Source organism: Hippocampus guttulatus, chromosome 8 (genome assembly GCF_054856545.1).
Source record: "Hippocampus guttulatus isolate MCC_2025c chromosome 8, RoL_Hgut_1.0, whole genome shotgun sequence".
Classification (NCBI taxonomy): domain Eukaryota; kingdom Metazoa; phylum Chordata; class Actinopteri; order Syngnathiformes; family Syngnathidae; genus Hippocampus; species Hippocampus guttulatus.
The window spans coordinates 10,239,343-10,251,045 of record NC_141268.1 but is presented as its reverse complement, the minus strand read 5'-3'; the positions used below and the strand labels follow the sequence as shown (position 1 = coordinate 10,251,045).

Here is an 11,703-nt window from a genome sequence, read left to right as displayed (position 1 = left end):
TCTATGGTTTTGCCACAATGAAATGAGCGTACTTGTGAAATTTGCCTCCTCCAGGTTCAAAGCCTTTATTATCATCTCATTGTTTTATTAAATAAGAACTTGTCCTTTTTGGCCTTAGCATTTACTCCAATCAGTATCATGTTGGTGACAGTGAAGATAAAATAAAAATAAAGCTTTGTTTGTTTTTTAGCTGAATACATCTGTGGTTTCAAGGAAAAAAACCAAGTGATTTTCCATTTCAGTTTCATCTGATGGACAGGGGTCGCCCTTGTCAGCTTGCTGCCCTTCATGCGTCCTCTTTGCAGCAGCATATTATTTCTTGCCAAACCTCTGGGGCAGCGCCATGCTCCAGATCTGGCCGGGAGCCTCCTCCCAGTCAGGCGAGTTGATGTGATCCTCCAACACGAGCGGCCCTTGGGACAAGCGCCCGAGCCTGTAGGGGGTGGGGGTGGAGACACATGGGAATTGAGGGGGGCTGACTGATGAGAGGATTAAAATGAAAAACGCTTTTGTCTCTTTATGGATGGTAAGAAGTTGAAAAAAATGCTTTGGATGAGGGACAAGTCCTGCAGGTCCTTAACGGTCAGGTGTGAAGTAAACTCGGCCAACCATCTGTTCAGCAATACATAGGGCTAAAACCATTTCAAGCATACTTGCGTTAGTTTTTGTTTTTTTAACGCAACCCACCCAGATTCATAGTTAGACCCATAGCAACACGCTTCACAACAAAAATGCTTTTGTTCGGCAATATCCAGCGAGTGACGTCATTTACAGAATGCCGAGTCGCCAGTCAGCCATTGTACTGCATTGTTGATTGTCCCGTTAACTGCTCTTTGCCACTGTTATCGAGTTATTCGGCGAACTGCCTCGGCGCTGTGTGGCGATGCACTGTTCACATTCAGGCAAACGGTTTTGAGGGGCTTTATTTAAGGTATTTTGTTTAATTACTCTATTTGTGACATAAAAATATTTCGTTTGGGATTACAAAAATTACTTCACACAAACATTGCCTTAACAATAATATGTTCTATGTGGCCCCACTCGTCGAAACATGCTATACTGATTACTATTGTATTTCTTCATTTTTTTTAAGATTATAACTCAAGACAGTATACCCGGAATTACGGAATACCTTTTTTATTTTATTTTTTTTAATGATGAAAATTTGTCATTTGTGAACCTGGAAGAAACAAGAATTCGCACCAACCTCTGCGACTCATGGAGTACAGAGTTCCGGGCTTCCCTGTGAGATCCCAGCAGCAGAGCTCTGAGCATTGCCGTCAGCAGACGATCGTCCAAGCTTCTGTCCGCTTTGACGCTCTCCTGGTGGTCGGGGGGGGAGACATTGGAAACAATGCTATCAGGAATAACAGATGTCAGGAAAACACACATGATAAGTGCTGGATATTCCAAAGTCTTGACCACTCTTATTCCGTGTTGCACGTGAACTCGATTAACTGCAACATATTTCATATATTTTTATAATCACGCCATATGCGACATGTGATGGTCCATTTTGAATTGTTTCGACAGGAAAGCACGTTTAGTTATGTTTACACAAAAGGAAATGTTGAATTATTTATTAAAGTATTTAAACATGGATCATTCCATTTTATTCTTACTTTTCCATGGTTGGAAATGAAATAAGAAATAAAATGAATAAAAAGTAGGCCATTACATTTCATACATTTGTGATTTAACTTTGGGACAAAATCAATGTATTTATTCATAAATGTTTATTTATTCATCTGTAACTTCACATTTTATGTATTTCTTTTTTTAAGTCTTAGTTCAAATGAAAAGATTAGTTTCATGTAAATTCCTAATATAGAAAAAAATATTTTGCAATGTATAGTTTTCTAAATGTTTGAATGAACACAGAATTGTGTTTACAATATGACTTTCTGCAGAAAAGCTTTATGAATTATCTTTTTTTTTTTTTTTTTAGATACAGTACAGGTGCAGGCGGTGTGTATGCAGATGTGATGATTTGGATTGGCCGTCTCACCATCGCCAGCAAGTGATTGTCCATGTTGTCCTCTGAGCTAGCCCTTTTTATATCTTCACGCTCCTCCGGCGGGCCTCCAGCGCGAAGCCCGTGGCTGACGCCCGTCAGTGCCATGAGCACCACTAGAATGGTCACAGCTGCACTCGTGTCCATATTGGCCAGCCTCGGGAAGAAGAGGACGACGACGACTTTCCAAAAGCTCGGAAGGACTTCCAGGCAGTAAGTGCAAGATGAGATGCACCGACCTGGTCTGCTGTCTTTTATACACTGTGTGCCGAGACGCCGTCAAACCTCAGGAGAGCTGGAGAAAGATGTCACGGTGCAAATGGGGGCGAGGGACGGGATGGAGGCTAGAAGCCAGGCCATTTAAGCTCAACAACGGAGTATTTAGTGACGACAGGAGACAGTCATTATGTGGCCCAGAGGACAGCGCGCAGCACAAAAGTCAAGACTTATTAAACAGATAAATCCTCACAAATAGGCCGTGATCCACTAGCCCCCCTGACGGCAGAGTACAAGACAGGACGAGCTGGAGGAAACGTTCATCAGCTCCGTAATCAGCCCATACAGTAAGCGACGATGCCAGCATGATCAACAAGAGAGCTGGAACATTGCCTTTTGATTTTAATGAGGCCCTCTTGGAAGGGATTGGGGAAGTGGGAGTCCATGTGTTTCAAAGTCTCAAGGACCCATGCTCGGAATTGAACAGGAAGTCGTTTTGGTGTGAGTGCTAGCGTGGGGTCAGTCCATTGCCGCGTCAGTTTTTAGGTCAGTCAGTGGGTCAGTGTGTGGGTCGTTCAGTCGGTGGGTAGATGGGTGCGTTGGGGAGTCTGCTGGTTGGTGGGTCAGCGTCTGTCAATTGGTTGGTGGGTCAGTTGTTGGGTCAGCAGGTACGCCAGTCAGTCTCTGGGTGGGTCAATGAGTCTCTGAGTCAGTGATTGTTTGATTGAAGGGTCAGTCTGTGGGTTACTGGGTGAGTGGGTCGGTTGGTGGCTGGTCTGTCAGGGGACGGTCAGTCAATCGGTCGGGGGGGTTGAGGGGGGTCAGTTGTTGGGTCAGTGCGTGGGTTATTCAGTCGGTGGGAAGGTTGGTGGGTCAGTGTCTTGATGGGTCAGTCGGTGGGACATTGGGGGAGTCGGTCAGGCGGTGGCTAGTCTGCCATGAGTCGGTCAGTCGTTCCTTCAATCATGCGTCGTACAGTCGGTGGGTGTATTGAGTCTGTCAGTGAGTAGGTCGGTCAGTCAATCAGTGGGTCAGACAGATGTACGATTGGTGGGTCAGTCGGTGGAGCATTGGGGGAGTCGGTCATCTGTGGCGAGTCTTTTAGGAGACAGTCAGTCTGTCAGTCAATCGGTCGTTGGGTTGGTTTTTGGGTCAGTGGCTGAGTCGGTCAGGCTGAGGAATGGTCTGTTGGTGGGTCGGTTGGTTAGTTGGTGGGGTGATCGGCCAGTTGTTCGGACAGTCAGTCAATTGGTCGGTCAATCGATGGGTCATTCAGTGGGTCAGTTGATGGGTCGTTGGATTGGTCAATTGGTCAGTCTCGGGCTCATATTTTGGCTAACTCAAACAAGTGCAAATGTGTGCAGTTTAGGACCTAAACTCACTTGTAAATTTCACTCAAAAGCAGCCCCCCCCCCCCGCAAGAAAGTTTCAGGTTGAAGCCACGTTGCTCAATCTGCACGTTCACCATCACATTACTCAGCTTGAAAGACAGTTCAAACACTGATTTTAAGCCTACACATGGAAATTACTTTAGATATTGTATTTTTTTAATAATATATAGAGTATCACATTGTTTACGCTCCAGCATGTTAACATATTTCCAATGCTTTACATACTGTAAACATTTGCGCGTGTTAGCTAACAATTCATAAAGACACGTTTTTCATAAGCATTGTCATATTTGTAGGATATATTTTGTTGATAGTGTGTGCACTGCGCGGTGATTAATAATCCCCACAGTGTCCATGCTTTACTGTGACACGTCTAATGGCTGAGAATCGGATTAAACTAAACAAACACGCGCACACACACACACACACACACGCACACACACACACACACACACAGTCAATGTTTAACTGCCATGGCAACCAGCCTGTCATCTGGACTTTATATTTTAAATGGAGATCAATAAACCTTGGCGTGAGGTGACATTCTAATTTCCCCTGACGCGATATTAAAAATGTGTCAGTCATTTGTATTCTTTTTACTGGCAATGCAAAGATTTCCAGCAGCCACTAATAAGTCCTCATAATAATACATCAAGGGTGACTCACTGGAGTAAACGATAAAAGATAAGATTGTTTGGACATTTGGGAAAGAACGTAACTGCGCACCGTTTTAGATGTGAAATTCCTACCCAAGCGTAACAAATAAACACCCGGTTGATTTCCAGAATGAAGTGAAACGACAAACAACTGTGCAAACGCGATCAAATGTGCATCACGTGGCAAATTTTGTTCACATTGGAATTGAAATGAAACACTTGATGTATAATATTTATATACACTGGCTGTATAATATTTCCAAGGCAGCTGTATCTTGTATGAAGGCCTGCTTGCACTAAAATTAAATAAATAGGAATCCAATAAAATGTATCGTAAAAAAAGATAAATTCATTATTGAAAAAAATAAATGTAAAAAACACCTTCAATTATCAGTTATTGTTCGACCCTATTTATACATGTATTGGCATTTTGTTAGTGGGTTTTTTGCTCGTTTGATGCTATTAGTCCAATTTGTAACCATTTTTCAATTTCATTTCATGATATTTTTCGTCATTAACAATATTTTAACCTGAATTTGAATGCATGTTACTGACAATTATTGAAAGGCATTTTATTCATTAAATTGTATTTATTAACAGAATTGTTTATTAATCTATGATATTTTATTTAAATATATTTTTAATTAATTTAATGTTTTTCTTTTTTTGATGGTGGACGTTTTAACTAGTGAATGGAGTTGTTATTTATTTAAAGACATTTGTATTTATTATTCAATTGTATTTTTATCAATTGAAGCACAAATAGAGGAGAGGGCGACAGAGGTCCTTCACCCTGGCACGAATGCAAGCTTGTCCAGCAGAACCAACGAAGACATGCGTCATTTTCTTTTGTTGCTGACGCACGCACGCCCAGCGTGATGTTCCAGGAAAGCCTCTGGCAGCAACCAATTTAGCGACCGGATGTTTCAGCACATGATAGACAGTTGCATGTAGTCGCTGGCATCATGAGAAGTACAAGCAGATTGATTCCAACATTTATTGCTGTGTACTTAAAACAAATAATAATAAATAAATGAATAAGTCCATCTGGCTCACTTGAAAAGCACACTGATGTCCAAAAACTATTGAAGATGCTTTGAACAAGGACCACGGCAGTATTCACGATCACATTCAAGATTTAATGTTAGCTATATTTGGCTTTCATGCTGTGTATTCAAATCTTGACAGCGAGGGCATCCATTTTAGAAGCAATAATCATCTTGGATTAACCCTAACCACATAAATGTGGACAATATTTATTTTTTTCTTATCAACCCTAATAGAGGTAAACCTCTGCATATTCCCAGTTCACTATTCACATATTTGCTTGTTCCCCTTAGGTTTTTTTTTGGGGGGGGGGGGTTTGATTGTCAATTTGTATGACATCTGGTGGAATCTTTGTGTTGTTGTGAACTTTAATTGATTGGTAGTGCTTGTTTTGTTGTTGTTGTTTTTTTCCTGTTAACCTGGTATCCTATTTTGTTGCCGGTTTCTGAATGCACCTCAAGGGTATGTTTTTGCTTCTCTCCTGATGGAGCTACTAATACCCCATGCTGTCTACTTTGCCTTTACGATGTGCCTTGAACTGCCTCTTTTTTTTTCATTGTGTAAACACCAAAAAGTGTGAAGTGCCAGTACACATCCAATATGTGTTTTCCAATGTGTGATGCTATGCCAATTTGAGATGTTATTTAAAACAATACATCAGCTAATACTATCGATGAGTCTCATGTCAATGTGGTTTGTTTGTGGTTTAATTGAACTACTTCAAATTGTTGTTTATGTGACATGGGTTCATGTTTATGGACCTTCTATGAGCATGGTGTTGGTGCGTTGTGGTGCATGGTTTTAAGTGCTTTTCTTCCATCTTGTGACATTTACGTACTATTAAAAGAGGCCAGGCATTGGGACAGGGGGATGAATATATTATCTGCGGATTTATGCTTTTTTGCAGGTGAGCTTATTCAAGTGTTGGGAAACCCCTCGTGCTACATCATGGGCTCCTACTTAACCTGAAAAACGCGCTGACCTCAACTTTGATGCATTTCCTTGTGCTGTATTACATCCCCACCTGCTGGTCAACAACAATTCTACACAAAGTCTTCAGCAGTAAACATCCATCCATCCATTTTCTGACCTGCTTTATGCTCACAAGGCTCACGGGGGGTGCTGGAGCCTATCCCAGCTGTCTTTGGGCAGTAGGCGGGGGGCACCCTGAACTGGTTGCCAGCCAATCGCAGGTTGCCAGCCAGTCGCAGGACACAAAGGGCACACAGAGACGAACAACCATCCGCGCTCACACTCACACCTACGGACAATTTCAGCCTGCCATGCATGTTTTTGGAATGTGGGAGAAAATTGGGAGTACCCAGAGAAAACCCACACAGGCCCGGGGAGAACATGCAAACTCCACACAGGAAGGCCGGGATCGAACCCATGATCTCTGCACTGTGAGGTTGACGCGCTAACCACTGGCCCACCGGGTCGCCCAGCAGTAAACAAACAAACAAACAAAAAATAGTTGGTAATGCGTCCATGCTGCACATTAAGTGCAGCCTCCACGAGTTTAATGCTTATATTGTCATTCCTCCATTTTCAGAAAAAGGTATCTCCACTTTTTAAATTTATTTTTTTTCATTTTCACCATTAGAGTGCAGAAAGCTATTACACACCACTTAAAGAAACTAAGAATGTGACACGAAATAGCTGCAAAAATTGACAAATGATGTAATCCGGTAGAAACCATTAAAAGAAAAAAAAATATTAGAGAAGTGCAGTAAGAGAGTACATATGTACTGAAATGCTGGCAAACTTGTTCCATAAATGTCATAATCACTTACTGGATAGGCGTTTATCCATGCCGAGGCGTGGCGCATTTGTCGCCCACCCATCCCGGGTAGCACTTGCACTCAAAGCGGGACATCATCAACATTTCCTCCTGCGTGCTGAGCCGTCCTTGGACCGTGTAGTGGCGCCCGCCCTGCATCCTCCTCTCAGAAGTCAACTTCCAGTGAGAGGGGTGGAGATGGAGGTAGACTTGCGACTCAGCGTCCCGCCTGGCGCACCTGCCCCTGGACGAGCACCGCGCACGACTGCAGAGGACGGCCGCCGACGTCACGTTGACCAAATACGGACCCAGGGTCTCGTCTATGTACCACTTGACAGCGTCGCAAGAGGCCTGAGGGGAAGGAATCGTGTATTTATCGTAATGGTGGTGGTCTATAAGCATACAAATGAGGATGGTTATAGTAATCTATTAGTCAATTTAAGAAATATCTTCCTATGTGGGTTTGATAGTTTATTAATCGCACATTGAAACAATTGACGCAAAAATAGACGAGACTACTATTTATTAAAGAATTTAATTTGGTAGTTAGCATTTCAAGTCATTGTAACATCTCTGGAATGAAGCAATCCACAATTGCCTCTAATAATTTCAAACATTTGCCCGCTCCACGACTTTTTCCCTTTTTAATGAAATTATTATTATGAATTTTTTTTTCCTTGTCGCAGTTATAATAATCGTCAATTATTCACAGATTTTCGCTAGTAATATTAAGGACCGGTCCTTATCCCAAAATAGCAGGGGTCCACTATAAATTAAAATTCCTAATATAAATAAATATAAATATGCTCTATTATAATTGGATTATTTGTAATTGTTTTTATGTTAAAACTAGATTGTAAAATATCAATAATAGTTAAAAATCCATTTTTCCAAAAAGTGCATTTTGTTTTGTAAGATTTTATTTTATTTACTGTATCTTGAAAATATATTTAAAATAATTTAGGTTTGGGGAGAATATTTCTAAAACAATGAATGAATGAATGAATTGTCGATTTCAGCCTAGTTCAGCAAGGAGTTTTAGTTCTGCTGGTTTGGCAGATGATTGTACAGAGTGCCCTTTGACTTGTCAAGGATGCATGCATTTTGCTTTTTTTTTTTCACTTTTAGATATTTTACTTTTTGAAATTTTCTCGGTGAAAAATACAGAAATGACATGAATTCAGACAAATGCATAAAGCATATGAATCGATCAAGAATTATAATTTGCTGTTTATGTTGTCTGTTTATTTAGATTCCACCCCCCTAAAAAAACCTTCGATCAAGCCTTAATTGCAATTTGAAAACAAAAAGTCACAATCATTCCTGTGCAAACTTGCAAAAAAAAAAACAACAACAATAATTATATATGGTTGTTATTTTGTATTGTATTGTACATCACAATTTACCCATTATTGATGACATTTCAACTCGGTCAGTTATGTTGAGCTTGTGACATCCCCCCCCCCCCCCCCCCCCATCACCCCCAACTGTTTTCAACATGTTTTGACCACTGAAACTTTCCGAAATACGTTTTGAGGAAGTAGTGTGTAGGCTTGGTTACTGATATAACTTTAAAAAAAAAGTAGGGATGGAGATACTTTTTTCATGGCTGTATTTATTGTAATTTTCATGTTTCAAAATACACGCTCTTGGAAAATGTTGCTGGACTAAATGTGCCCTCCAAATGAGTGCCGACTACCATCTACAAAGCAGCTTGATGTTCCTGTAACTACACTTGCACATATTATTAAGAAAGTTTCCATCCACAGGGACAGTACTCAAACTATGCCAGCAATTTTTGTCCATGTGTGTAAGTAATATAGAAAATGGATGCATAGATAGAAGTGGTAATACCTTAGATTTGGAGAAAACATGGTCACCCCAGAGCACAACCCCTGCAGATCCCAAGGCAGCGCTCTCTCCGACAGTGTAGACCAGATGCTCCTGCATGAAGCAAACAAAAGGATATGTGTTAGGGGGAAAAAAAAGACTTCTTTGCAAGTCTATGTTAATTAAAACCTCCTAATGTTAAAAATCATGACAGTATTTGTGTACCGTGTTTAACTCACCTGGGAGAGAAACTGGAACGAGTAGGTGTAGACGATGGTGGCGTAGGGAATAATGGGCCGAGGTGGCGCCGCCACTCTGAAGGCCTCCAGGATGCGGTGACGGGCATAGAGCGACACCTCCTTGTCGAGGCTTCGCAGCTCCTGGCTAAGGTAGATGTCGGGATAGAGCGCAGATGAGACGTTCCACAGCCACGTCAGCTTGTCATTCCTCTTGGACTCCACTGTGGGACACTGGCCTGTGTAGTTGCTGTTTTTGTAGTAGTTGTAGCAGTTGGGGAATCCGTAGAAGCCCCACAGTCCACCAGGCCGCTCTTTCTGACCCACTTTCAGCGTCTCCTCCATGAACTTTCTGGCCGCCGCCTCAAACTCGACATGGGCTAAAGCGTCCACCTGCGCAGGTTTCCAGTCTGGATGCCTGGACCGGACCAGTACTCGTGATCCTTCCCAGTACACCTGCTTGGTGTCCCAGTTCCTCTCCCACACTGGCCTCCAGCTTTCCCAGTCTACCACAGCCAAGCCCTGGAAATCCCCATCAGGGATGTACTTGTGGATGTCATTTCTCACTGCCCTCAGGTGCTCATCGAGGCTGGCGTTCTGCGGCACGCCGCCGTTTACGGCCTTGCCTCGACTATAGTACGGGTACACACCCAGCTTGTCCGTGTAGAAGATGGTTATGTCGTCACCCATGAAAGTCTGGTTTTGGTTCTGGTCGATGCTGAACGTGCCGAGGTCGAGATCCACGCCGTACTGGGAGAGGCAGGCGGACGAGGGAGCGTTCCACACACTCGAGAAGGGCAAATTGGAGATGGGCGATGGCGCCATGGTGACGCCTGGAAGGTTACTAAATAAGATGAACAAGGGCAGCGGGATAGGATGAAAGCAACTCATGCCTATGAGGAAAAACAACAACAACAACAACAACAACATAAAAAAACATAAGTGATCCTGTAATAATTGGTAATGTCATCCCATAACTGAGAATCCTTGTATTACAGGCTAGATGTTTCACAATTCAAAGTCATAAAGGCATGACGAAGTACAGTATAAGTATATGGTGCGAGCAAGTACTCAAATTTCACGACTGCACTACTACCAATTTGGCTTAATTACCTCCACCAAGGATATTGTTTTTTTACTAGTTTGATGCAAGAGTACATCAAGATGGCAATATCGGTTAAATACTCTTTTTCATTTGATTGTTTTCATATAAATAAGTACTGTACTGCATTTATTGCTTCACTACTCCGAGAGCGAAATTAGAAATGGACTACGGCCCGTTCCAATTTACGGACACACTTCGGTTCCGTCGCTGTCGTAGGAACAGAACTCCGTCGTAAAACAAGAAGCCCCGAAAGTCACGTTTCAAGTCAAAGTTCATAGCATCATCAAATGGCCATTTCTTCTGGTAGAAAGTCTTGACGGGAGTTCTCTTGCTTCATCAGTTTTCTTCAAGAGTGACGTTGCTTAATAAGGTATGCCGTAGCCTTCTACTTTTTAAGCATCTACTCACAGTGTTTTATTTTTGAAGTTTTCAATTTGACTCATTTTTTGGTAGTGAATCTACACTTGTCCAAAACGTATTCCAAGTAAGTACAGTAGTTTAAAGCGAACTATTATTCATTTTCTTATATTTCGCACTTACCTGCATTCGATAGAAAGTATTTAAGTGGATAAGTTAATACTTTTTCAAGAAGAATGAACTCATGCTGGAAAAAACAAACAAAAAACCACAAGTCTCGTGACTGGAATAATACTGTGCACAGGAAAAGGGGAAGCGGTACAAAAACAGATGTGAGTTCGTGGGATTTGTCACAACCAATCAGAATGGTCCTTGGTATGTCTCAAACCCCGCCCCTAGCCAAGTGGATTGGATCTCGAACAGCCAATCAGAGGGATGACAAAGTACAGTTGAGACTTTTTTTATGTGATAGGCAGCTCGAAAACGAGTCAGGTGATCGATTATTTGCAGATGATTGTACTTAATGCAAACACAAACACCCACAGTAGAAATTCTTATATTCATTCATTAACTCATGTGGGTCCAGGCATTCCTATCCCAGCTGACTACGGGCAGTAAGCCGATTGAACTGTGAACTGGTGCCAAAAACAGAGCATACTGTTTTAAATATCCAAATACTGGGCAAATCAACAAACAAAAAAAACAGGATTCTAATCAACGAAAGAACAATCCGCTCTGAAATATGACTCTTGAACTCTCTCTCTCTACCAAAAAGTTGAGTGTTTCCCTTTAACCGTAAGGGGGAAAAAACATTTGGGTTCATAGGGGGAAAGAAGTTGGAGCAAGCCCGGTCAAACCAATAGCTAACTGTAGCTCTCTCTAGCGGTCATAGGTCGTGTAATATAATAATAATCTTAATAATAACAATAATAAATCAAACGCATGTATTTAATGCTGCGTTGATGGTAAAACGCACTTAATTTACCATCAATTTGCTTACTATTTTAGAACCTATATGATAATTTACAAAAAAGGATATAGAATCTCCAAATTAATTAGGATTTATGTTCA

At 41.7% G+C, this 11,703-nt stretch overlaps 2 protein-coding genes across 3 annotated transcripts; both read right to left on the bottom strand.

Moving 5' to 3' along the window:
• Positions 1 to 32: 32 nt before the first annotated feature.
• npffl (neuropeptide FF-amide peptide precursor like) lies at positions 33 to 2,169 on the bottom strand. The gene is made up of 3 exons (XM_086117165.1): positions 2,009 to 2,169; positions 1,208 to 1,323; positions 33 to 433 (listed from the first exon to the last, which is right to left on the bottom strand). Exons 1-3 carry the CDS (start codon positions 2,159 to 2,161, stop codon positions 313 to 315), a joined length of 390 nt encoding a protein of 129 aa, XP_085973291.1. The 5' UTR covers positions 2,162 to 2,169; the 3' UTR covers positions 33 to 312.
• Positions 2,167 to 10,958, bottom strand: hyal1 (hyaluronidase 1). 2 transcript variants are annotated; one of them, XM_086117161.1, is made up of 5 exons: positions 10,816 to 10,958; positions 9,174 to 10,063; positions 8,959 to 9,048; positions 7,118 to 7,455; positions 2,167 to 2,309 (listed from the first exon to the last, which is right to left on the bottom strand). In XM_086117161.1, the coding sequence occupies exons 2-4, from the start codon at positions 10,059 to 10,061 to the stop codon at positions 7,129 to 7,131; spliced, it is 1,305 nt and encodes a 434-aa protein (XP_085973287.1). In that variant the 5' UTR covers positions 10,062 to 10,063; positions 10,816 to 10,958; the 3' UTR covers positions 2,167 to 2,309; positions 7,118 to 7,128. The 2 variants fall into 2 exon arrangements, with proteins under 2 accessions (XP_085973287.1, XP_085973286.1); XM_086117160.1 differs by lacking the exon at positions 2,167 to 2,309 and having other exon boundaries at positions 3,756 to 7,455.
• Between the last annotated feature and the right edge of the window lie 745 nt (positions 10,959 to 11,703).